Genomic DNA, 27,967 nt, shown 5'->3' with positions numbered 1-27,967 from the left:
GAGTTATGGTACTAATTCAAAATTTAAGACAGTACTTTTAGATTCTAATGTTCACATTTGTAAATATTTTAAATTAATGAGTTATAGTTAATCTACATGTTTTTTCGAAGGTTACTGGCTGTTTGACTTTCGCACTCAAAGGTGTCCTTTCATCGACCCACTTGTGTGCGAGAAGATTCACCTGTAGCAAAAGCGCCTCACCTCTACCTGCTGTAGCATAAACACTGAAGTCCCGCCCATATTGTTAAAGCTTATTTTCTATTGGACGGTGGAGTGGACGAGCGATTCCACTGTGGAGCACCTGGTAGTCAGTCATCAGCGGGACGAAAGCGTACGTACGTACAGTGAGCTGACAACACGGCAATGCGGACGAAGAAGGGCAAAAACGAGGGGAATAATCCGGTTTATAGTAGCCCAGCCGGTCGGGGCTTTAGCTGGTGTTAAGGAAAAATTAAGCCAGGACTTCGTCTTCGAAACCTCCGACAAAAGGACCTTAGTTTGATTTGGAAGTAGCTTCGGAGCGGATATTTCCCTGCAAAACCCTGAACCACATCCGTATTCCCAGCCCCGGTCGTATGGAATCGTCTGCTCCAAGAATGATCGCTTGAATATTTTTATACTGTATCCTTTTCCCCCCCCCATCACCGCTTCCCATTTTTACAGACTCGCTATGGTGGACTCCCCTACCATGAGGAAGACTTTTGTGGTCCCAGACATAAAATCATTGGATTTGTATGACTGCACTAAATCAAAAATATGCGCAAGTGTCGGATGGCTGCTGGCAAAGTCCTACGGCAGCACAGGTAGGTTTTAGTTCACACGGCAGGCCTGAATGTTATGCGTAAAGGTTGTGTTAAGACCATTTGTTGTCCAACAATGTGTTTATATTGTGTCTAACAGTGTAGCGAAAACCGGTATGCATGTAGGGGAACTGCAGTGTGTGTAGTTCAGCGATTTTCAGCACAAAGAGGCGCATATGAGCAGAGGAGCAATGCATCGTATGCGTTTTTGACACTGACACATGTCATTTGTTCTCACTCAATGGGTGGGCACATTTGGAGGTATGTGTGTCACAGAAACGGCCTCCTCCTGTAGGCCTTATCACGCTAGCCCATTCTGTCGCGTTTCCAGCCACCAGGCTTCAGTCAGAAATTGCAGGCTAGCTGCTGGGGATGTTTTTAATCCGGTTACACAGACAGGGCACACGGGGCGTATGTTTTTCCAGTATCTTTCTTTCTCCTAGTGATGGTGACAGCCCGCAGTACCCACAGTAAACGCTGGTTACTGCTTCATGTTATTTGAATCAAAAGCAGACCGTAGCTCATTGTGCGCTCAGAGAATAGACTACCAGTGCTCTTGTGCCTTATTATCAGGGGGTTTCTTTCCATGTCCTTAGTCAGCAAATTTCAAGAAGCAACTGGGAGAAGCTTTGTAGCGCAAAACGCACACCCACAACATAACCAAAACATGTTTTCTGTACTTAACATGTAGCCTATCATAAGAATTTGTTTTGTCTCATTTTCTTGAGGCATCTCGTCAGCTTTGACCCTGAGGTGATAGCATGGCTCTTTGTTTGAGCACTCACTGGTGAAGATTAGACCTTATGAAGCAGACATCCGATGAGCCTTGTAAAGAAAAAGCCTTGATTGCTTTATTTTTTCAAAAGTAGACTACACATAATGACATAATGTGGTTATAAAAAAACAAAAGACAAACATATTACTATACTAATACATTCTTGGACCTTTTGATGTTACAGTGTTTTTTTTTTTTTTTTAAATACAGGCATTACTTATTTTATCCTGAAATAGGTGTGAGGAGAACTTCATTTAACTTTAGCAACATGAGTTGTTTGTTTCATAATTTCAGGCAGGTCCCAGGTTTAGGACTCTGGGCTGCAGCTCATGTGTACTCTGTTAAGCACCTCAACCACACCCTATGGTCAAAGTCACTCCATACCAAGCTGCAGGAATGTAAGGACAAACACTGTTATGATGTGGAGGTTTTCTCTTGATCGAGTTCAATAGCCCTGCTGATGGTAATTTTTTTGCAAAGCTGGGTGACATCATCTTGTCCCTTATTAGAAACCTAGCTCATTAGGACAACACAGAGCCCAGCAGGAGCCAGACAGTCATCTGGTCATGAGCCTTTTTAGGTCAGTTAGTCTATAGATAACAATGGGTGGCATTTTTAATTCCAGTCTCTCCAAAAATGGAATTTGACATGGATAACAAAGTAGTGTTTACAGTGCATTTCATATTTAGTTAGATTATTTGCTAAAAAGCTAATGTTTAACTAATTAAGGAAACCAATAACCACTTATTGAGATAAAATTTAAAAAAAATCTAGAATAAAATCAACATCAGCGGCAATGATATGGATGGACTGAAATATTTGTGTTTGCATAACAAATGTTTCAAGCATGGCAGCACAATTTAAACAATAAAGTTTCCTACAAGATAGTTTCACTTTTGCCACAAGCAAACCCCTACGGTTAAGTTCACTGTCTTCAGTCAAGATTTCAAGACTTCAGTCTTGTAATGTGCAACACATTGTCTCAGTGGTCAGCGCTGTTTTTCACTTCCCAGTTAAAATGCTTTTTTACATGTTGAAATATTGGGCTGCCATGATGATTTCGCTGTCTCCTTTAACCAAGGAAACATGGACCTTGTGTTTTAACAAGGAAGGAGCCTGTAGGCTGTAACTCGTCATTCTAGTAATGGACAACTCACAGTAGCTACACAGTATCTTTTCAATACGCTCTGCTCTACCTAGGGACATTTGGCTATCAGCATTTATTTTTTAATATCCATCATTACTGGTGATTTGATTAGGTTGCCACGTCTTTACATAGAACTTTCTCCTATTTCATACCAAAATGGAAATTTTGTAATAGAAGACTTGTAGGGAAAAATGCCTGTGAGTGTTGATTTGAAGGGTAAATAACTAAAATATAATGTGTATTTTCTGAAACATGTTTAGAATGTGGCTAAAAAGCAATCCAACCCGTTCTCTAAGTAGTTTTCTTGTGGGTGTTAAGAGGTTAATGGACGAGATAAAATGTTGTTTTCCTTCCTGTATAGTACACTTTAACTATATCTATATTGTATATATGTATACATGCTTGCATACTAAATATACATGCGAGGGTGTTTAATGTATGAAAGTCTTGGGATCTTTTTTTTTTTTTTTTAAATGCATTGACTTATTATTTATGTCTAATATTTTCCATGCAGGGTTTAAAAAAAAAAAAAAAAGTTAGGCATGAATGTAATTAATTATTTACCCTTGAAGTTCTTGAAGCTGTCATGAGAAATGAGTTTCCAGATCTGAGTATGACTCAAGCTGGAATGGGACAAGAAACTTGATTTACCTGCTGAGGCTTAAGAAATACTTAATCTTATAGTGACAAGTCCAAGGGCATGACATTTATGCATTCTGTTATTCAGGTTTCCTTCTAATCATTGCCAACGTGAATTATCTGTGTTTGTTTTCCATATCTGAATAACAGGGAAACAGACTATGTCGCTGCTTAAATATTGTTTTTTATGTCCAACAATCTCTTGTTGGAGTCATCCTATGTTTTCTTTTCATAGCTATAAAACCAAACCACCTCACACTTTGACCCACTCTTACCATTACAGTAGCATATTACCTTCACATAGCTACAAAGTTGCTGGCCCATACTGAAATCCTGTTTGACTGATTACTCATCCTTTTCCAATCATTGTGACCATGGTGAGTCAGCAAGGGAGAAGGACCTGAGGAGGATGTTGGCTTGCTTTTAATGTTTACTTAAACGGTTGGGATTCCTGTTCACTATATGTTAGCCTTTCATGGCATTATACTGTTAAATGCCAAAACACCTCAAAATATTATTAAGACTTTCTCTCTTTAAAATGTACTTCGCTGTACGCTTGCCATTTAATGCAGTTTAAGCTTGTGCTATAGCAAGGTGTTGCCCATGTGATAGGATATACAGGCCTGGTAGAGGGAGCTACTGGTGATGATGTGGTGCTTGATGTATAGTGCAGAAAGTACCCTTTTTACAATAGTGATCAAATAGTACAGTATTATTTAAGAAAGGGTTAATGATAAGATCTTTGTTGTAGATGGCAATAATAAATAATAAAGCTCAGATAAGGTAGTGGCATTAGCATTTTACACAGAACGAGGGGTCACGTGTGGGGTAGAATGCTACCACGGCCCCTCTCACCACTGCTTGGTTTTGGGGCAGCAAAACAGTACCTGCTTTGTTCTAAAAATGAGAGCATATAATCGCCTGTTTGATTCTTCACCACATGATGAAGATGTTATTGTATAATTTTCAATGAAAGATTTAAAAGTTAAAACCGCTTTCATTATTATAACACATATAATGCTGAGTTAAGATACAGGAATTGTAATTATGATTGGCTTTCATTTACTGCCTAAAGATTACATGGAGAAATTTTTAAAATAAATGTCTCTTAGAGTTCCAGAAAGGCTCCCATGAGAAACCTGGACGTTTAGATAGTCATATCCAGCAGGTTGACATTCATTGTGCTAAAGCTTACACCCCAGTGTAAAGTGACAATTGGTGGATTGTGGATTTCTTCGCTTGGTTTAAATCAGTTTCGATTTCCACCTAGCAAGTGAGGTGGAGAGTTTGTATTGTTCGGTGTGTGATTACTGTAGGACAAGTGAGCATGGCTGTGAAATGACCAGCATGCTAGCTCAAATAGTCAGTGAGGTAGAGGGACATGTGGTTCCTGTTATCAGCAGGCTATCAAACGATACAGGTCAGTACAGAAGATATCTAACACAGCTGAACTGACTTTCAACCACATTAGCAAGTTCTATACATCTTACTGCATGTTTTAATAGCTTGGTCTGATTTACTTAAGAAAAAATAAATACTCGTCACTAAAATAGTGCTCTGATCTTTAAGTTTGTAACACTGTTTTCATTGTATTCTTTAGTCCCAGGTTGGTATCTAAGACATTTGGGTTAACAAAAGCACAGACCCGCTGAAGAATCGCAGTCAAAATCACAAATTGCTTGACTGGCTCTTCCTAACAAGCGTTCCTCTAGCTTACCGTCTATGATGATGTGTTTAGAAGCTTTTCGCACATTTGACTTTTACCTTTTTACTCAAACCAGTAGATAAGCTTTGACCCCATGAACTATAAAAGTGACAGAGGTAGTTGCTCCTGCTTATGCAAACAAAACAAGCACATGCTTTTAATCTAAATATTCCCCTGGCAGGGCATTGATGAATATAATTGCGGCATCACAATGCAAGGCTTGGTTACAAGTATTCCAGTTCGTCATGCTTTTTGTTACCTTGTATTACTTTTAGTTTTTAAATCGGGAGTGTGCTTTACTAAATAATTGTTGCTATTTTTGCTGTGCATGTGCATAGTTTTGGGGACCTGTATAACAATTTGAAGCCTCAGTTTTCTAGCCACTTTGTTTCTGATATGTGTCACACAAAGTGATCATTCATGGACAGACTGTGTCATAGGGAAATCATTCTTTTATCGATCTTTCCAATCTCACTCAGTTGTGGCATTTGCATCCTACTTTGCCTTCTGGGCTAATTTTTTTCTGGTTTACCTTTTTGTCTTTTACACATTACAGTGGAATTTTTTTTCTTTTACATATACAATGCACCTATGTGACCCAAGATGATTTGTTTTTACAGCACTAAAGTAGGCACTCCAGTTTTGGCACCTGAGAGTATTTACAACAGCATGAACCATGTGGCATGACTGATCATATTGTGTGGCAACCTATAGTCATCATAGGGTGAGACAAAGGGAACAGGGCATTGATTAAAGGAGGCGGCTTTTGTTTCGACAGCTGATGTCAATGGATCCATTACATGATTATATAATGATACAGCAGTTTAGTGACACCTCCCTTGTAATAATCCCTTTGTTCTTCTGTTATATATAGTCTAAGGCTCTCAAACACACACACAAACACACGTTTTTCCTTTCTTTTCGCAGACATACTGCTTGCGTTTAAGCAAGTCAACTTTTTTGTCCAAGGGCCTTTGAAACGGCAAGTCACATGTTTGTTTATGGTTGCACACAGAAACTGGCTGTTAGGTTTGCTGCAGAGAAACCAGTTTCAAAGGGTGTGTGTCAAGTTTGTGTTTTTAGGGTAAACTTATAAAAGACAGATCATGATAACAAAGTCATTTGTGCACTAGTGTTGAAGGCTCAGATTTTTGTGTTTTTTGCTGTTGTCATCATATTTAGTCTTTATTTTCACATTGGGTGAGAGGGTATAGCCGGTGGGTTTTATGGGCAGCACAGTGGTCGTGTGGTTAGCACTGTCGCAAAAAAAGATCCCTGGTTTGAACCCTGGTTGGGGCCTTTCTGTGGGGAGTTTACATGTTTGTTCTCCTTGTGCCTGCATGGGTCTCCTCTGGGTACTCTGGCTTCCTACCAAAATCCAAACATGTACATGTTGGGTTAATTGGTTATTCTAAATTGGACTGGGATAAGAGGGAGATAAAGTGCTTAAAGTGTATAGAATAATACACTTTATGAGTGCATGCTTAAATGTAGCTTGTGGTTAAAGTGTTTTGAGTGGTCAGTAAGGGTAGAAAAGCAGTATATAAATGTGAGTACATTCTTATCTAGTGATGGCTATCTTGTGTGCTGAGGAAGGTACATCCAGGGTCCATTGTGGTATTAAATTTGATGCTAATTTTGGTAAGTGAAAAACAAACAGAACAAAATGTTGAAGCGACTGAATGTCTGTGAAGGTTCTCAGTCATCCAGGTCATCGTAGTCAAAGGAGCTTGCAAAGAAAAGCGTCTGGACTTCTTTAAGTTGCTTGTTGCTGATAAGGTGGGGCCAGGTTTCACAATGAGCTCATCCGAAACCCTGGCTGATTGGGACCCACACCCAGTTTCACACCTTGGCTCAAGTGATTAGAGGATCATCAGGGGGTCCTTTTGTCCCTCTTTGGGGGGATACTCCCACTGGGTTTAAATCTGGGACTCTCCACCATTTGACCTTAGAACTGAAGAAGCTTCTCGGATGAGAGGAGAAACGTCTTCAAGCAACTTAAAGAAGTCCAGACGCTTTTCTTTGCAAGCTCCTTTGAAGTGACTGAATGTTGAACAAGACAAAACAATATCCCCGTACACTTGTTGTGAACATAAACATTGTCTATACACATACTTTAAACATGTTTATTCCTGGTTTATAGTTGTACAAGGCAAATCACACGGACATCTCGCTATGGACTTTATAGACTGAAAAATAGATGTAGTTTCTAGTTTTAAAAACCGTAAAACCAGTGCAGAAATGCCTCAAACCTGCATTATTTAATATAGTACCATTACCAGGAAACACTTGACCCCTGTTTCAATCTAGGGGGTCAATGTTGACATTGTGGATGACTATAAATACCTTGGAGTACACATTGACAATAAACTGGACTGGGCTAAAAACACCACAGCACTTTACAGGAAGGGCCAAAATCGTCTCTATTTTTTGAGGTAACTAAGGTCCTTCAACATCTGCTGGACAATGCTAAGGATTTTCTACGAGTCTGTTGGGGCCAGTGCGATCCTCTACACCGTTGCATGCTGGGGGAGCAAGCTGAGGGTCACAGATGCCAACAGACTCAATAAACTGATACGTATGGCCAGTAACAATGTGGGGATGGAGCTGGACTCACTTAAGGTGGTGTCGGAGAGGCGGATGTTGTCCAAGATAAAGACAATGTTTGATAACACCTCCCACCCACTCCATGACATGCTGGTCAGTCACAGGAGCATGTTCAGTGAGAGACTGAGATTACCAAAAAGCACCACTGAACGACACAAGAAATCATTCCTGCCTGTGGTCATCTCTCTGTACAACTCATCCACTTAACACACTGTATACTGCAATAGCTACACCCTTTTTGCACATGCTCTTCTTTCTTAATCAGCTACTTATCAATGAGAGACTTATATGTGTGTGTGTGTGTATGTGTATATATATATATATATATATATATATATATATATATATATATATATATATATATATATATATATATATATATATATATATATATATATATATATATATATCTCATTAACAAGACTGGCTACGGATACCGACTACAGAACGGAGCAGTTGTCAGCCACCTCCTGTACATGGATGACATCAAGCTGTATGCCAAGAGTGAACGAGACATCGATTCACTGATCCACACTACCAGGCTATACAGCAATGACATTGGAATGTCGTTCGGACTGGAGAAGTGTAGTCGGATGGTAACAAAGAGAGGGAAGGTAGTCAGAACTGAGGGGATTGAACTACCAGAAGGCAACATTGCAGACATAGAGGACAGTTACAAGTACCTGGGGATCCCGCAGGCAAATGGGAACCATGAAGAGGCCGCTAGAAAGGCTGCAACCACCAAGTACCTGCAGAGGGTCAGGCAAGTCCTGAGGAGTCAGCTGAATGGTAAGAACAAGATCCGGGCCATCAACACATACGCCCTGCCCGTGATCAGGTACCCTGCTGGGGTAATAGGCTGGCCAAAGGAGGAGATAGAAGCCACTGACATAAAGACAAGAAAGCTCCTTACCATGCATGGAGGGTTTCACCCCAAATCCAGCACCCTGAGGCTGTACGCTAAGCGGAAGGAAGGGGGCCGGGGACTGGTGAGTGTCAGCACCACAGTCCAGGATGAGACAACGAACATCCAAGAATACATTAGGAAGATGGCCCCAACTGACCGAGTGCTCAGTGAATACCTCAGGCAGCAGAAACCCAAGAAAGAGGAGGGAGACGAGGAACCATCATGGAAGGACAGGCCCCTGCACGGTATGTACCACCGGCAGATAGAGGAGGTGGCTGATATCCAGAAATCCTACCAGTGGCTGGACAAAGCTGGACTGAAAGACAGCACAGAGGCACTAATCATGGCAGCACAAGAACAAGCTCTGAGCACAAGATCCATAGAGGCTGGGGTCTATCACACCAGGCAAGACCCCAGGTGCAGGCTGTGTAAAGATGCCCCAGAGACAATCCAGCACATAACAGCAGGGTGCAAGATGCTAGCAGGCAAGGCATACATGGAACGCCATAACCAAGTGGCCGGCATAGTGTACAGGAACATCTGTGCCGAGTATAACCTGGAAGTCCCGAGGTCAAAATGGGAGATGCCCCCAAGGGTGGTGGAGAATGACCGAGCTAAGATCCTGTGGGACTTCCAGATACAGACGGACAAAATGGTGGTGGCTAACCAACCGGACATAGTGGTGGTAGACAAACAGAAGAAGATGGCCGTAGTGATCGATGTAGCGGTTCCGAATGACAGCAATATCAGGAAGAAGGAACACGAGAAGCTGGAGAAATACCAAGGGCTCAGAGAAGAGCTCGAGAGGATGTGGAGGGTGAAGGTAACGGTGGTCCCCGTGGTAATCGGAGCACTAGGTGCGGTGACTCCCAAGCTAGGCGAGTGGCTCCAGCAGATCCCAGGAACAACATCGGAGATCTCTGTCCAGAAGAGCGCAGTCCTGGGAACAGCTAAGATACTGCGCAGGACCCTCAAGCTCCCAGGCCTCTGGTAGAGGACCCGAGCTTGAAGGATAAACCGCCCGCAGGGGCGTGCTGGGTGTTTTTTTTATATATATATATATATATATATATGTATATGTGTGTGTGTATATATATATATATACACATGCATATATGTGTGTATATATATATATATATACACATGCATATATGTGTGTGTGTATGTATATATATATATATATATATATATATATATATATATATATATATATATATATATATATATATATATTGTGCTCTTTCTTGCCTAGTGTATTGTCTGTCTTTGTTACTGTTACTGGAGCACTGTAACCAAAATAATTTCCCCTCAATAAAGGGGATTAATAAAGTATTCTGATTCTGATTCCTCTTGGGGTAACAAATTGAAGTCAGTTTGTAAAGAAGTCTCTCATAGTCTTCTTTACCTCCCTTGCTTGTAAACCTCAGTAAACTCATTCCTGATAAGATCATAGGCTTAAATGTTAGTGTATGGTTTACTGTGTGACTGACATGTCACTAGCACACTTTGCCCCTTGGTTTCACTGTTAGATCTGGTATGTCTGGTCTGGTATAGTTGTGTATACCAGACCAGACATGTGTGCAATACTGTTGCACACATGTCTGTAATAGAACCACTACTAGAAACTTTTTTTTTTTTTTTTAACCATTTGTGTCTTTTTTTTCCTCTCTCTGTAGAAAATGTCCCTGCAGAGCTGCGTGACCCTTTCTACTGTGACCAGTATGAACAGGAGCACCTTAAACCTCCAGTAACACACCTCCTGCAGTCATCAGAGCTCTACTGTCGCACCTACAACATATTACTGGGTAGTACTGCAACTGAGGCTCAGCCAAAAGATAACGCCACCCTGCTGCAGCTTCTAACTCAGAGAGGCGTCGTTGCCAAAGACCAGGACACAACAGTGACTGATGCTGACCTCCGACATAAACCCATCAAAATGGTAAAATGATGAAACTGTCTGGGTGATGGGGAGGGTGAAATGCTTTTGTCTATTATCCTTGGGATTCTTCTCGTTAGACCAGATTCTCTGCTATGCAGAACTCTGTAGGAAAGCAAATAGGTTCAAGTTCGCTTGGTTTCTGATATAGGGCCATGTTTATGCTTTGATTCTAGGGATTAAAGGGCATCAAAAAGACCCCCTACTCATTCAGCCCTTCCCCCACTCCCCAAGCTCATCCCAGAGGATGAGTGGATCCAGCTGCTAGGACAAGAGCAGTCATGGTCACATGAGGAATAACCACTTTACTTTAAGGGTGTGTGTGTGAGAGAGATGATCTAGATACAATAGATGGTTCAGATCAGAATAATAGCTTAACAATTTTGATGAAACATTAGCTGTTGTGTGTTAAGAGAATTCTCTGGGTTGGCTGTGTGAGTCAAATCAAGAGAAACAGGTTTATCCTCTTAGCTCTTGACAATAGATTTCCTTCTCGCTTTCTTTCTTCCTGCTTGCTTAGTTCTTGTTCAAACATAATATAGTCATGTGTTCTTCAATGTGGATAAAAAAAACTGCAGCTGGCTAATATGTTTTTGCTAAACTACAGGCTGAAATAAAGGGAACTCTTTTTATTTAAGGTAATATGCATTTCTTTTCTGCCCCCAGCTGGCACAACAACTTTCAAATTTAAAGTAGTCTTCCCTTTTTACAGATTACTATCCTTCTCATGGAATGGTATACAATGAAAATTCCCCAGCCATCTTGGTTTACGTACACACAGGCTGTTTTTGAAAGCTAAGCAGGGACTCTCCAAGGATTAGTAAGGAAAATGGTGTTATGTTAGGTGAATGCTGGTTGCTTCACTGTTCCTGTTTGCTGGCCAAAGGAGCAGGTACTTCCCTGCTGATGGCACAGTTGTAATGAGAACCTCAGGTTTTTGCTTGAAATGGGCTTATGCATTGTTTTGTTTTGTTTTTCTCAGCAATAATGCTGAGAATTTGAGTCCTCATTAAGAGTAGAACCTGATAAAAATCCAAATTTAGATGTCATATTGTTGAACAGATGCACCTATAAATCTGACCCAATTAATGTGAATGCTGCCTTTTTCTTGACTTGGAGCGAGAGAGTGTTTTTTAAAGATAAAAGATACAAAGCAAGATGAATAATGGTAAAAACAGAACCATCCTCTAAAGGGGCTTTGCTAGTTTATTTTTACATAGTATTTTTCCTACTTGTGCTCTGGTGAAAGCTTTAACGAAATAAAAGGAAGAATAAATAGTGTCACATGCACCTTCACTTGTACCGACTCTGAGATCACATAGTTGTTATATCAGATTAGTGAAGGACTTTCTTTTATAAACATGCTTGCTCTTTGCAGGTTTTCTGACATCACCTGCAACAATATCAGTACCCTGATCTGACATCACACATGATGATGACTATGATGATAATTTAATGTCAAAAATCTTAAAATTCAATTTTTTTCCACTTGTAATCACTGTAATAATGGCTACGGTTATGATTTCTACTGGGATTATTAAATCCAGTAATAACTGCCTAATGAGACATGCCTCTTTCATGTATCATGTTGCTGTAGTTTCTGAGCATACAAATGTCTCAGCTTGCCTGCCATGTAACTTAGCTCTGAATGAGGTTTCCAGGTCAGGAAATGGTACCTCTTAACTGTAAATCCTAAATTTGTTATTTGGCTGTTACTGTTAATGCTGCATTTGCTGTTTTGCTCCTTTAGTGTATGAGCTTTCCAGTAGCTGTTTGGCTTCTCTTTGGGCTTGTCGCCACTGACTGGCACTGCAGCTACAGTGTGGCAAGCAATGAAAGTGGGTCATGCTGCAGCAATAGAAGGATGGGGCATCATTGTGGGTCTTGGCCAGTAAACGGCTTTGCAGCAGCAATCTGCTGCAGGACTGCTGTATATTAAAGCTTCACATATTTGAGTCAGACAAGGTAGATAACATGCTACATGCATTTAAAAGCATGTAGAGTCATGCTTGTAGTTGACTGCACACTGGTGCCTGTTATTCTGCAAAGCCATCAACTGTTAATGACTTTTTACACTGTTATTGGTAAATCGCACAACTTCATATTATTGCTGCTGTTAGCTAATCATTGTGTTTGCTAATCGTGTAAATCCAGCGTTGCAGGTTCATCATAAGTCGTAAGGACACATTGGGTGCTGGCTGGAGTTCATGCATCAGGACTGGAGTAGAATGCCACTGACCTAATCAAAGTAGGGCAAAAAAGCTAACAGATGGTTAAAGATAAAAGCTAACCTAATGCATACAGAACTGTAAGTTATCAATTATTCTCTCATCCCATTTTAAATCCATAGACATTAATATGGAGTTGGAACCATTTGCAGCTATAATAAGTTTCACTATTCTAGAAAGGTTTCTACAAGATTTTGAGTTGTTTGTGAGAATATTCAGAGGAGCATTTGTGAGCTCAGACACTGCTGTTGGGTGAGGGAGTCTGGCCAATGTTCTAATTCATCCCAAAGGTGTTTGAGGTTGAGGTCTGTACGGCTCAGTCAAGTTATTCAACAACAAACTCATCTGGCCATGCCTTTATGGACTTTGCTTTGTATACTGGCAACAGTCATGCTGGAATATAAAGGGGCCTTTCCCAAACTGTTCTCAAGAAGTTGGAAAAATTGTCCAACATGTTTTGGTAACTGAAGCATTAGATTTCCCTTCACTGCTCCAGAGTCCAGTGGTGAGATAGTATTAATGTGTCTATGTTAGATGGAGGAATCGTAACACAAAAAAACCTACTTAGAATTCCTTGGAATTGGGTTCAAATCCTGCAGCCGCCTCCACCCCATTACTTGTGTCCTATGTGTAATGAATTATATGTCCTACTACTAACTGTTCTTCTGGTCCACTACTTCTGATGGTTGCCCAGCCCCCATCACTCCTCAGATTGGGGATAAAGATCTTTGAAGATTAGAGATAATCTGCCATGCAGACTGAGTGCAATCATCCACTATCGCATGACATGCCAGAGATGACCACTGACTCACCAGGCACCTAACCTACCTCACAATATGAAACATATTGGTTAAATTTGCTTCTGTAACAATAGATTCTAATTCTAATCTATATGTAATATTACTATAGATACTGTGTCGATTCCCACAGCGCTAAAGTAAGTCATGTAGCTATAATGCTGCTAAACCTCTTCATGGTCTCCTGTTGGTTTTGGATGGCAGTGACACTTTGTCTTAAATCATAGTGCTGTGCTGGCAGGTTTTCTGGTCAAGTGAGCATCATTCAGGAGCTTAACTGAAATTAGATGTGGCAGACTATCTGAAACACTAACCATCATCTTGCACATTTATTCTGCTTTGGGCTTCTGTTGAATGATAACTAATGTGTTGTAATGAAACTTGTTTACAGTATACAAAATGACTTTTTTATGCAGCTTTTCTACACTTGTCTTTACTTGCTTAGGTATACAGTTCATATACATATGGATGTTCATACTATAACCCCTTTCTAAAATCCCTTTCTGGGCCCCAGCCCTCCCTGATCCCCTATTTTTCTCCCCATCAGGTGGCACCAAGCAGGGTAGGGAATGGGGTTAAGTCATATTTCAGACGTAATCAGATTTTTCCCTCATCATAATCTCACATAATGCTTAACAAGATGCCTTTTGCATTCTTTGTTTATCTGAGTTACATTTATAGACATGCAAACAGAGTTTCCAAATAATCCCATAAAATTCCATGTTGATTGGGTTAATTTGTGGCCTATTAATTTTTTGTCTGTGTGTCACATTGGTTTAAGGGGCATGGATGTTTTTTGTTTTTTGTTTTTTAAGAGCTAGGACTAAGCCAGGAGCAGAGAGCAGTGCTGCAGTCAGGCTTGTACTGAGATGCATTATGGGTCAGCTGGTTGGTTGTTATGGTGATCTGGCAGGCTCTGTGCTGTGTGTTTGAGTTGCTCCTCTCATTAGGGAGACTTGTGATTTAGCTTAGTGAGCTCTCCTGGGTGTGCAATGGGAAATCCACTAGCAGCACCCCCTCCTTTATCTCCTTTCATTCTCCCATTTTTTCCATGATTTACCCTCTGAATAATTACTGTAGGCATAACATCGGAGTCAGCCACTCTCAATAGTTCTGTCATGCATTTGTTCTTTTTCTCTCAGTCATCTTCTTTTCACACTGTGGCAATAGCTCCAACCTATGATTACACACTTTGCGGCTAAAAGCAAAAATGTTATATCTTTTTGCTTTCATGGCAGAGCATAGTTACTGGCAAAATTTACTGGTTGTTAGGAAAATACAAGTGAACCATTGCTTATCAATATTCCAATATTTTATGATTAAAAAATGTATAATATGTAATCTTACATGATGATGATGATGATGATAATATAATTGATGTTTAACGCAGTGGACATTTTTATGTTTGGCTCACATTGACTCATTCATACAAAAATAAATAAATTACATTTTCTAAGGATCTGTATTTTGAACTACAGAATCCTGTAAAACCATGTTAATATAATCAATTTATTTCCAATTCTTACAATGTTGGAATGATCAGTACTAAGTAATTATATTCTGAATCCCTATTGGTTTTGGTTTTTGTAGGAACATTTATTGCTTTGATGTTTCAGCCCTGCAGTCCCTGTATTAGGCAGGACACACAGAAGTAGTAACACTAGTGCTGGCAACAGTGGTTGGCAAGCAGGTCACTCAGGGCCACACTGCTCACAGAAACAGACTACAGCACATCCAGAGAGCTTTGACCAATATTATCTGGCAAGCTTTTGCTGGCATACCCCACCCAGCCTGCCTGCCCAGGCACTGTATGTGTTCAGGTCAGCACTTTACATCAGGGATCAGTACACAGATATGCACACAGCTGGACTGCCCCTGCCCCCCATCTGGGGCTACACAAGAGTTTAAGAGGAAAAGAATCTCTGAAGTTGTAAGTAGTGAAAGGCGGCAGGCGCTGATTTGCACATATTAAGCTCCAAATTGTTGACAAGATTTTGAAGGAATGGCCCCACAGTATGTTTTAATCGGCCTTTTGCCTCTCTGCTAGCCTGACTTAATTATTGTAACAAGCCTGTTATTGCAGTTACCTATTAATGTATTAATGGAGAGATTGGCACCCAACTGTACTGTTGAAAGGCAATTTAAAAGGATTTAGATAAACAAGATAAAAAAAGGTTCATACATGTTTTCAATTTGTTTACAAGTGTTTAGCTTATTGTATATGAGAAGCTAGCAGAAAGAGAGTGCTGCTGGCATTACTCACTCAGATGACGAGAAAGGGCAAGAGAAAGGTGGCCACAGTGGCACATTCTAAAACTGAACAAATTTATTAGCAATTTGTATAAACAAAGTAGAACTAATATTCTGAACAATTATGAATATAGTGGGAATTGCATAAATTTAAAAATTGTTCAACTATTATAATTTGCAGCAGTAACAAGGTTGACTATAAGATAGTGTTGTACTCTTTGCTTTGCTGTGTTTGTACCCTACAGTACAAACAGAGCACAACGTCTAATAAGTTAACAGGTTTATAGAGTTAAAGGTTTCACTCTAGCTGAGCTGATAATGTTACTGGAACATTTTAACAGGCTTTGCCTGTAAGTTCTGTCTTACAGGCAAAGTTGTTAATGTGTTTTATCTATTAACCAGAGCTCTGTAATGGTCTTGTCTAAGTAGGTAACTTCAAATTGTGATTGTTAAATACATTTAAGTACGTTTTCTTTCTTCTTCTTCTTTTTTGCTTGATTGTATTTGAGTGGGGAAAATCAAGGTTTTATAACCATTTTTTGTGTCAAAAATACATTCGGTCACAAGCACCTGTTTCTTAAAGAGAATGGTGTTCTTTGTTACGCTTCCTGGTGATCTAGTTACAACACATCATTTTGTCCTGCAGTCTCTCACACATGAGTCATACAGAACTATTTCACTGTGCAAAAGAGAAAGGGAAATGGCTCAAAGAAGGCAAATAAAGGGAAAGCAGGTAAGGAATGGCAATCTTGCAGACCATGTGTTCACCTGCTACAGGTCCAGTGCCTCTTTAATGATTTAATGAGGGTATAAACATGAGTCCAAAGGTCTTCCACATCTACTGATGTGTGTGTGCTTACTTGTTGAGAGCTGTTGTTAGTTTCTGCTGACTCATAACTGGCTTCTAGTGACCTCTGGAGGGTGTTTCATGTAAATACTGGTAGTGGTGCATTGTATTTTGCTGTAAGGACCATGCTAGAAAAGGATCCAACATTACTGTCTTAACTGTAATTGATTGATGCTGCCCAGGGTCATTGCTCTTCACTTCCTTTTTTTTTTCTCCATCCCATGTGATTTGGTGAAGAGTGCTCATCTGGCAGTGATGGATGCTTTGATGGCTGTGGGAGCCATGGAGACAGTGACTGCGGTGAAGACATGTAGTTCTGCTGAGCTCCTGGGAAAAGCAGCCAGCTGGGAAGATGCTCTGCTTCACTGGGTTAATGAGGTAAGGAACAGGCCAAAGAAAACAATGTCTTTTTCAGAAAAACACCTAATTTTCTTTCAGAAGATGTTCTTGGTTCAACATTTGTATGAGCACTAAGTTAGTAAATTAACTGGTGACTAATGAACTGTAATTCTCTAAACTTTGTTTTTATATGCTTGTTTCTGACTTTGTGAACACACGGCACAAAAGAATGTGGAAATGATTTTCTCTTGTTATTATGCTATTAGTTGAACCAGAATCTGAGAGAACGTACTGAAGGAGCCCAGAATGACTTGTCTGAGACCATTACAGACCCCCAACCTGTTCAACCATCAGTGAGTACTGCATTAAATATTCAGTGTATTGTCACTGTTATTGTATTGTTATTTCTATCCAGAAATGCGTGATATTCTTGATGGGATTATGCAGTCAGGGCAGGTCTGTTTCGTTTAGGTTTTTTGGGGGAACAGGGTGTATATAAATGAGTATATACATGGGTGTAGTCAGCAATTTTTGCAATTTTAATGACGTCAGTTGCTGTTGCAAATCAGGTGGAGTCAGGTGTAGCTTGGCACAATATTCTAGACAGGGTTTCGTGGCACTAATCCAGAATTATCAGTTGGCGTGGCTCAGCTTCTATAATGAACAATTACGTGTGTTCTGCTCAAACCTTTAAGTTGCAGTGGGTGAAAGTGAAACGGGTATCTAAGAAATGGAAGGAAACTTTTTTGTTTTACACAAAAAATGCACAACACAGGAAAATGTCTATTTGTGACAGACAAATGTTGTAAAATCATAGAAATAATATATTGCCAGTGTGCAAACAGTGTAGGTTCCATAATAAAAAATACATTTGAATTTTGATAGATTAAATTCAGTGGTTTGCCTCATCTTCTGCATATTTGATAAGAGCTTTTTGTTCAATAAAAAAAAAGTTTACATGAAAAATATCATGCTTTGTCCAGTCAGAACAAAACCTTCCAGCTGCTACATTAGTATTCAGAAACTTTCACCCTGTTTTGGAGACAAACGAAATTATTATAAAAGAAGCTAATTTCTGTTTTTGCTTCCTATTTCTACTTCCTTACTCTATCAATCCTAACAAGTCTTGGTTGATATATTAAAACAAGGACAAGGTGGGAATTGCTTTTTCAAGATGGCCGTCTTGCCATTTCGAGTAAATAAAGTAGTCACAACCCTTTGTTTTTCTAGTTCTTCCACTCTTCGCTTAATATGTCTCCCTGTACTCCTGTTCTCCATTTCCTTCTATTTCCTGTCTCTCCCCCGCCCCAATCTGACAGTGTCCTACTCGCTGGTACTGGAAACTTGTTCCTGTAAGTTCCCTCCTTTCCTCTGCTTCCTCCCCTTGTCCCTCCATCCTTCCAGTGTCTTCATCAAATTTATCAGGAAATATCTGATGGTCAGGTTTGTTTGTTTCTTCCCCAAATGTGATGTGGGAATGCATTGTGCATCACATCCTAGTAAGCATTAAATTGCACTTAACAGCATAAGTGTGATAGATTTGGGCTGTGACAATAGCTCTAAAGACATTGTTTGTGGAGACGTGTGGTGCATGAATAGCAGTCTTTTTTTTTTCTTTTTTCTTTTTTTAACTGATCATCTGAAACTGCCATGTTCAAGTTTTTCTCAAGTGTGGGGCAAAGATGTCTGTATGTGTTTATGAGAGTAACAGAAAGGCTTCTAATCCACTGGTTCACTGCCACAGTGGGCTGTTTTGTCTGTATACTATAGCTGTACCTGAAACATTTTCTCTCTTTCTGAGATCTAATCTCTTTCTTTCATTCTGTCTCCTGAGACCTTCACTTGACCCACTTTTTCTGAAGAAAAAACCCCTTTCTTTCTGCTCCAGTTCAGTCACTCTCTCTGCATCTTCAGTTTGTTCACATTTGCGCTCTCCTTTTCACATCGGTTTAGCATGACCTTTCTTTATTTCATTTGTTGCTTTTAATTTTGTAATCACTTTTTATTATTGTGTATCACTGTGTGTCTGCTTAGGAGCATTTACCTATGTTTGATAAACTTGATGGTTAATGGCATGAACTAATATGTGAAATTTATAAAATTACATTCAACATTGTGTGTGATTTGTCTTTTTTCTTTCTCTCTTTTTTTTTTTTTTTTTTAGCTCCGCTATAGGAAGGATAAAATTCAGTCCAAACTAAAGCCAGTTTTTCCAGTAGTGAATGAAGTTAAAGACCTGTCCAGTGGATGTGCTGTTGCTGCCGTCATACATTACTATTGCCCCGGCCTTCTGAGACTTGAAGGTACCAACAAACATTCTAACAGAATGCTGCAAAAAATGACCTTTAGAACCTGAGACATTTGTGAAAATTAAATTTTTTTTCTCATCTCTCTGTTAGATGTTTGTATGAAGGATTCCATGTCTGTAGCAGATAGCTTGTACAACCTGCAATTCATCCGTGAATTTTGTGACAGCTGCCTAAAGAGCTGCTGTCACTTGGCACTGGAGGACATGTTATATACACCACAGGAACTTCAGGTACTTTCAGTCTGGATCACTGATGAACAAAAAATATATTCACACAAATACTGTGTTATCTTTTGAGTGCTTGATTTATTTTCTGGGATTTAGATGAACTTGCTGAGCTTCCTGGCAGAACTGCTTAGCTGGTTTGAAGTACAAAGACCAGAATTTGTGCAGCCAATAGATATGTTAAGTAAGTCTCACTGATTTGCGGTCCTTTCTAAATATTGTTTAACACGAACATATATTTCATATATATCATATATAATTGATATATTTTAAAAAGTCTGTTTGTGGCTTTTCTTTTGTCAGGCGAATCTACACCAGTAACACCAAGCAGCTTGAGTGATAACAGGTACAGAAGCTTTCTGGGTGTGATTTTGCTGTTGTAGTAGACTAAGGGCAACGTATTATTTAGACAATACCGTCATTTAAGTGAAGTATTTGTGCTTTGCAGTACCTCCCCCTCTATATTCAAGAAGCCTTTCCTCCCAATTTCCTCTTCTGCATCAGGTAAGATGAAGACTATGGTCAGCCATCATTACATTTAGCTACATAAGCATTTTACAGTGTGGTTCACTTATTTCCTTCAATCCATGTTTGTCTTTTAGTTGTGTCTTGTGCTGTTTGATAGTCTTGTTTTCTTATTTGGATAGACATTCGAAACTTTTTGTAAATGTTTTCCCTTTAATTTCTGTGTTCCATTTTTTTTTGCATCCCGGTGTTGTTTGCATGCCTTTACATGTCTGTGTATGTCCCATTGTACTCAGGATCTTTGACTCAGTCTACCTCAATGTCTCATATAGAAGGAGCTGGAAAGACATGGAGCAAGAAACCTCTGAGGTAGGACTAGCATATTCTGGACTGATTTAAGCATTTTATTTTATTTTTTTTTTAATGTGCTCATGCTTGTGTTTTCTTTTTTGTTTTGTTTGTTGTTGGGGTTTTTTTTTTGTTTTGGTTTTTTTTTTAAGCCGGCCATTGTCAGCAGTATCCTTCAGCATTCCTTTTGGGCTAGACAGCGACGTAGACATTGTGATGGGCAACCCTGTAATAACCCGCTCTGTGAGCTCAGATCAGCTGAACCCAGCTGGTCAAAATATGGCAAGGGTGCCCTACACCCCTCCCGAAGACCTCAGTCATTTGCTTAGCAAACCTTCAGGACCTAATGGTCCACAGAGAGCATCCTGGGCCACCCAGACTCCCACTGTTCCTAAGTTGGCAGAGGAGAATGACCTCGGGACAAGTGAAACAGGAGAGCTGCCTACAATTGAAGAGGCTCTTCAGATTATTCACAATGAAAGCAAAATGGAGCCTCGTTTACACCCTGATGGTGCTCCTGACGGCTTCTACCTCCACTCTCCTGATGATCCTGCTAGTTCTCGCTATAATGGCAATTTACCACCAATCAGCTCCTCTGCACCAACCCGCTCAGGAATGATGTATCGGCCAACAGGAGAGTCCAGTGAATCCACTCGCACTAGAAACACTTCTGAATGTTCACGAGATGATGACTCAGTTTTGAGAGACGGTAGTGTGGATTCAGATGCATCAGAAGACATGCCTAAAGCTCAGTCCACTCCATCAACACCCGGTGCTGCAGGTGGTGCTGCTATTAGAGCTGGTAAGGAGGTTCCTGACAGTGGTGTGAAGATGACCAGTTTTGTAGAACGGAAAAAGAAACAGATTACTGATTCTCCAAAATCTAGTGATTCTCCTCAGATGACATCATGGGCACAGAAGTCTGAAGAAAGCCCCAGCAAGAGCCCACAGCTGAATAATGAGATGTCGGAGTTGGGGGTTCGGCTTGAAGAAAAGCGCAAAGCCATCGAAGCTCAGAAGAAACGCATTGAGGCCATTTTTGCAAAGCATAGGCAGAGACTAGGAAAGAGTGCCTTTCTGCAATTAAAGAAAGAGCACCGTGAGGGGAAAGGAGAAGATGGCCAGGTCAGTACCTCATTCACAGAAGAAGACCTCTCTCGCTTGACACTTGAAGAGCGGCTAGCACGAATCGAATTGGAAGATCAACAGGAACAAGATGAAGAGCACCCCACAGTGGAAGATGAGGGTAATGTTAAAAGAGGACTTGCGCTCAACAAGCAGGTCAAAGAGAAGGCAGGTACACCAGGAGAGAAGCACCATGCGACACCTACTGACAAAGTGGTTGCTCCTTTAGGGGACTATAACAACGCAGTGTCCAAGCTAACTGCAGCTCTTAGCTCCCTGCAAAGTGACATGCAACGACTGACTGAGCAGCAAAATCAGCTAATGAAGAAAAAACCGTCACCTTCCAATAACAAGTCTTGGGTTATTCCAACCAGCCCTAAAACCTCCACCTCAGCCCCTCCTCCTGCACGCCTGTCACGAGAAACCACTCGAGATTTAAATTCGGCCTCCTCTTCTCCGTCTCCATCACGCAAAATCACAAACCACACCACTTCTCCTAAATCTCCTCATGTACATCGAAGAGCCCAGTCTGTACCTCCTAAAAGCCCAAAACACAGTCGTCCATCAGACACTAAAGTCCCCTCCCTGTCGAGGGTTCTTACCCCACCTACAAATGTAGACCGCATCCCCCATCTTCGTCGTGTAAATCCCTGGCAATCTCAAGTACAGACTTCATCCTCATTCTCCATTGGTGACTCCGGTAGCCTAGATGAGCTGCGCTCATTAGGACCAACTCCTGTGCCAACAACTACACTGACCCCAATACCAGCTTCTACCCCAACTCCAGGTCCTGGTGCAGATGACGGCCTGTCAGAAGTAGGCTCCAATGATGGACAAAGTATATTTAGTATGGACCTTGAGGTCGGGTCCAATCATGGTCCATTGACTAGAAAGGAAGGCGTTGCAGGAGGGGGCTACAGCTCTGGTGCCCCATCTGAATGTTCTTTTGAGAGTGATGCACCTGCAGGGATGTTGAATGGCAAACGCAGTAGCCTGATAGAGATCTCACTGTCTGCCTTGGGAGGAGATGATGAGGAGGATGACCAAGTGCCTGATGCTCTCTCTGACTCAATGAGTGACCTCACAGAGGCAGAGAATAAAGCAGCAGTTGGTTTCTTTTTCAAGGTTGGTGGCTGACACATATTTTCACAGTATATATCTGCATAGAAAGTGTGCTATAATTGGTGTGCATTCATCCCTTTTTATTATTAGGATGACAAAGATCGACCGGAGGATGAAATGGCTCAGCGAAAAGCAGCTTTTCTTGAAAAACAGCAGAAGAGAACAGAAGAGATGAAAAGACGAAAACTTGAGCAGGAAAAAGAAAAAGAATCAAAGTGAGACCAGTTTCTGAATAGCTTTAATTTAATCATTTTTTTTTTTATTTTAAGCAGCCAAAGGGTGCACATAATTTGGATTTAATAATTTATTGTTCTGTGTTTTATGACTCGAATTGTTGCTATCATTAATCCCATAATTCAGTCTTGTTGCATTTCATAATGTGGCGTTACACATTAAAGGTCTTACACTTCATTTTTAGCAAGCCCCAGTGGATGATCATTGAAGGCTGGGGCAGTAAAAATGAGGACAGACCACAGACCCCAGGCACTCCTCCCAAAACCCCACCAGCAGAAGGCACTCCTCAACGTAGAGGAGACTTCACTAAGCAGGAATATGAGAGGAGACAGCAATTGAAGATCATGGAAGACTTGGACAAGGTTCTGAAGCAGAAACCCACTACAGTGCGTGGTGTCAAGAAGCAGAGACCTAAGACTATGTTCAGAGATGACTCTGTGCTCTCTCAGAGTCCTGTCAAAGGTTTCATGGGTAAGTACTTCTGACTTTAACCAGTAAAATTCCCGGCTTTTGTATTCTCTCTTCCTATGCTCACATGTACAATATTTCCTACTTGTAGGCACTAAGCTCAACAAGGTATACTCCCATTCATCCATGAACCTGTCCTCCATGGCTAATGACCCTGGCGGTATGACCGTCAGGAAGTCACCCAGGTAACCTGCAAATTGATAATGACTTGATGTATTTTCTTTTTTTAAATGGTTAAAAAGTGGGAAGCACAGAATTTAGCCTGAAACATTGAAATTTAGCCTGTGTTTAAAGTCTCCACTCCAAACTATATACCAGTTTTTAAATTGTGTTGATAGGCCAAGTAAAAAAAAAAGAAAGCGTTTTTTGTTTTGTTTGTTTTCTTCTGAATACTACCGTCACATTTAGTGCGAGAAGAAAACCGCAATCGAAAAATCATATTGCAGCACGTGACATTAGGTTGTTAAGGAAGAGGAGAAAGTTTTAGGAGCGATGGTAGCGAGTGAGCAAGAGAGAGAGTGATATTGATAGCGAGTTTTGATAGTTGAGAAATTTGTGATGTTTAGCGTGTTTGGAGTGTAGTTGGTGTGTAGTCATTGTTTTGTGTGTCAAAATAATGAGTGCACTGTTGAATGTCACATTTGCTAGCCAAAAACCATTAAAGGTAGATTGAAATGTAAGTGTTGTCTCCAGGTGGAAAACAGGAGGAATGTTGACAGGTCTGCAGCTATTATCCCTGTGATATGCGCCTCTTTTTTGTAGTTTTTTTTTTTTAATTTCACAAATAATTTGTATGGCACCTTATTGTTCTGTAATTTTATTTTTAGAAATAGTTTTAAATGGTTGTACAAAAGACACCTGAGGTATTGCATGCATTTTTAGGTAAATAGTTGTATATAGCTTTGCTGTTTGCAAAATTTGTACATATTTTTTTTAAATGTACAATTTCTGTTTGCATTTCAAGTTATGAAAATGATTTGTTACACATGTTTTTTGCTTTCACAGTAAAAAATTTTTCCTACTCTGATTTTATTATTTTTCTGTGATTTTTAGATCATTTGTGTTAATACAGTAAGTCAAAATTGAAAAAAAAATGACTGTAGATTTAGACATGTGAGGTTGTGCTGAAAAGAATGATATCAAATAAGGTAAGGTCAATAGTTTTTAAAGTTGAAATATTAAGGTAAAATCAAAAGTACTGAAAAACAGCCAATTTAACCTTGGACCCCAGAGGGTTAAAGTTTAAAATATTTAATAAGTGGGTGTTCTTGTATCATTGATACCAACTATAGATGCAGTTTAGTCTGTGTTATCAGGTGCAAATGAAAAATAAAGCCTCAAAATGTAAAAAATGCTTCCTCTGTTATCTCTCTAGTCGTTCACACTCTCCTGCTCGATCACGGGGAAGGTCCCCAGGACGAATTGGTGTTCAGAATGGAGAGAAGGACTGGGAGACTGGCTCCGCTATTTCCTCCCCTGCTTCTATCCCAGAATATACAGGTCAGTCATAATTTCCACACAAAAAATTGTAAAAATGAATGCTGCAAGCATTGTTTTATTTGCTTTATAGCATTTGGAAATGTTGTGTTTTGCAGGACCAAAGCTGTACAAGGAGCCTAGCTTTAAGTCCAACAAATTCATCATCCATAATGCTATCACTCGTTGCTGCCTGGCTGGGAAGGTCAATGAACCACAGAAAAACAAGATTGTAGAGGTAAACCATCCCGCTGTGTCAGAGTCCAACAAAAAGCTACACCCTAATTAGGTTATGTAACGCACTTAAAGCCAGGTTTATACATGTTTGCGTTTGGGTTGTCCCAGACAAAAGCTGCTCAACATGAAAGAACTATAGTGATTTTTTTTTAACTTGTGGCTTCCAAATGGTGATACTGTGTTAAAAGATGGCTGTTGTAATAGACTTCCAACCAAAAGGCTGTCTGGGAAAAATTCTGATAGTATCAGAAATTTTAAATGACCATCTCACAATGTGACTGCTGCCACGACCTATTTGTCAACAATTCAACATACAGTGATGCACAGATCATTTTGTGAAAAGACAAAACAAATTGAAGATGGAGGTAAAACATGCAAAACAATATGTTTGAGGTGGTGGCAAAAGTGTGGCGGCAAAACCTTTGTGTAATATGACTACCAGCTGTTGTTATGAATGCCCTAAGGAGGATGTAGCATGTAAAAATAAGTTGGTATTATCATCACACAACCTGCATGCATCAAACCTAATGTCCTCCCCAAGTTGATTAGGTCCATATACTTATTCTTTTCTCTATATCTCTCTTTTCAGGAAATGGAGAAAAGCACAGCCAATCACTTTCTTATCCTCTTCAGAGATTCCAGCTGCCAATTCAGAGCGGTTTATACCATGAACCCTGAAACCGATGAGATGGCACGGCTAACTGGCATTGGCCCGCGAGTCATCACGCTTGATATGGTTGAGTCCATTTACAAGTACAGCTCAGACCGCAAGCAGTTCACCGTCATCCCGTCCAAAACCATGTCCATGAGTGTTGACGCTTTCACCATCCCTGGCCATTTTTGGCAAAAGCGCCCAGGAACTCCCAAAAAGTTTGGCACTCTCAAATAAAGACTTATCCAATAAAGGTAGAGGTGCTTTTCAGGGAATCCATTCCCAACTTGACTTTTCATTTCCCTTGATTTTGGCCAGTGTGGCAGTTGAGATCGTTATTCAGTTAGAATAACAGAAAACAGATTGACTGACTTTGGACAGCTATCCACGTGGAGCTAACACTACATGCTAAGAGAATGGGCCAAGCACCTACTCACTCAGCCAGTGTGCTTAGAATAGTTTATCTCTGGTCTACCTAGATTGTAAAATAATGCAACTGATTCAGGACAACAACTCCCCCCCCCACCCCCCTCATGCCTTGCCTTACCCTGCCATGCCCGAGTCATTTTTGCGACTCTAAGGTAAGAAAAAGAGAGGACAACCACACTGCCTTTGCCTGCAAAACAGTACTTAGGGCACGAGTAGTTCCCACCCATCTCAGTTCTGCTTGCATTTGCCTTTTCTACTTCTAGGGCTCACTCTTTCCACTCTGCTGAAACAAGTCTAAGGTCTCAGTTTTGATTGGAGACTTCAGCTGAAAATTAATAGCAGATAACACTGCTCCCAATGAATGTAGGGCACACACTAACCATTCATTCCATTCAGGGGTGTTTTCACTGTTTGAATCTATTATAGTGAATGGTCCTTCTGCACTGGTAGTGACTGCTGTCATTGTCAGTGGACTTCCAGACCTAGGAAATGCTTGTGCCACATAGTTTGTGAACTCCATTCAATCTCTCAGCTGTAGACATCTGGATGTTTTTTTTATACCATTTGCCATGTTTTTGCTGGACAAAATTATTCACTCTTTGAGAACTAAAAGAAAAATGAAATTCATGTGACTTTTTCCCTAGTAGCTCGCTTTTTTCATTTTCAACACGTGATGAATTGAAATGTTATTTGAGCTTATCTTGAAAAATAAACCTGGAAACATGAAGGAGGGCTTTATCGTGTTTATCTTGGATACAGCTCTTTGTGAGAATGATAATCAATGATAATTTAATATATACTGAATGCTAATTAATTTGATTTTTTTTTTGACAATGATTTGTAAAACGTTGACCTTTGTAAGCTATGAATAAGCTAGCCTGCTGCAAAGTATAAGTGAGATGTATGTTTGAGTTGCGAATGAGTGAATGAGAATGAATAGAATTTGAAACAGTTTGTCTTGGGATGAATAAATCCTTTAGGTCACTATGAGTCTGTTTCCTATTATTTTATTTCCCTGTTTATGTGTCTTGGCATATAAACAGTAGGTTTTCTTGATGAAGGATCATTCCGGACTGTAACAGCCCTCATCTACCCCACAGTCTCTAGAGACTCCATGTGCAACTGGAGGAATGTAAAATGCCGAACTGCTTTTTTTCTTTTTTTGCTTGTGTCCACACTTCTAAGACCTTGGAATTGCTTGTTATGAGGTCAATATCACTACAAAAACCTGTGGCGAATTAGCCCTCTATCTTTTTTTTTTTAGTTGTCCCGTCAACAGCTATTGCGGTTCAGCTGTCTCTCTCTCTCTCTCTTTTCAAACCACTGCCTGCAAGAAATGTGTTTTTGAATGAGATTCCATTACTGATATAAAATAATGTTAAACAGTGATTAGGAAATAAATGATAAATTTGTGTGTGAGGAGTAGTGCAAATGGAATTGGTGGACTTTTGTATTTATGTGTTTGTTAAAACTAGTATTTGGTAGTTAACAGCCTTTTATTTTTTTTTTCTTTTCTTGATTCAGTGCAATTTCACCCCTAGAAATCCCCTTATCATTGAGAAGTGTATTTATTTGCTTTAATTTAGACGGTGCATTTGATGTTTAGTTTCAGGTTATCCTTTTTTTTTCCTTTAGTTTTTCTTTCTTTTTTTTGGTTTAGGTTATAAGTCATGTAGTCATTTCATAGAAGTTGTCATAACATTGGTTTTCTTTCCCTTGTTTTTGGATCTGTGCCAGCACACTATAAATGTTCATTCCATAAACGGACTTAACTGACTTCTTTGGCAACTTAACCAGATGAATAAAATCCATTTTAAATCATCTACATCTTGTTTTTCATCTTCATGTTTCTTTCCCACATTCATTTGTTTTTATTGTAGTACTTGGAGCAGTAATAATTG

General features: G+C 40.0%; 1 protein-coding gene across 2 annotated transcripts; it reads left to right on the top strand.

Moving 5' to 3' along the window:
- The first annotated feature begins 302 nt into the window (after window positions 1-302).
- Window positions 303-26,793, top strand: camsap3 (calmodulin regulated spectrin-associated protein family, member 3). 2 transcript variants are annotated; one of them, XM_080904857.1, is made up of 17 exons: window positions 303-803; window positions 10,257-10,519; window positions 16,876-17,016; window positions 17,244-17,330; window positions 19,142-19,280; window positions 19,377-19,516; window positions 19,610-19,694; window positions 19,814-19,856; window positions 19,959-20,014; window positions 20,308-20,344; window positions 20,476-22,573; window positions 22,661-22,785; window positions 22,989-23,275; window positions 23,364-23,457; window positions 24,648-24,772; window positions 24,868-24,986; window positions 25,575-26,793. In XM_080904857.1, exons 1-17 carry the CDS (start codon window positions 671-673, stop codon window positions 25,872-25,874), a joined length of 4,272 nt encoding a protein of 1,423 aa, XP_080760983.1. In that variant the 5' UTR covers window positions 303-670; the 3' UTR covers window positions 25,875-26,793. The 2 variants fall into 2 exon arrangements, with proteins under 2 accessions (XP_080760983.1, XP_080760982.1); XM_080904856.1 differs by having other exon boundaries at window positions 20,272-20,344.
- The last annotated feature ends 1,174 nt before the right edge of the window (window positions 26,794-27,967 follow it).

Source organism: Rhamphochromis sp. 'chilingali', assembly GCF_963969265.1.
Source record: "Rhamphochromis sp. 'chilingali' genome assembly, chromosome: 15".
Lineage (NCBI taxonomy): Eukaryota > Metazoa > Chordata > Actinopteri > Cichliformes > Cichlidae > Rhamphochromis > Rhamphochromis sp. 'chilingali'.
Note: the sequence above shows the minus strand (reverse complement) of the source record. Positions and strands in the feature narration are given on the sequence as shown.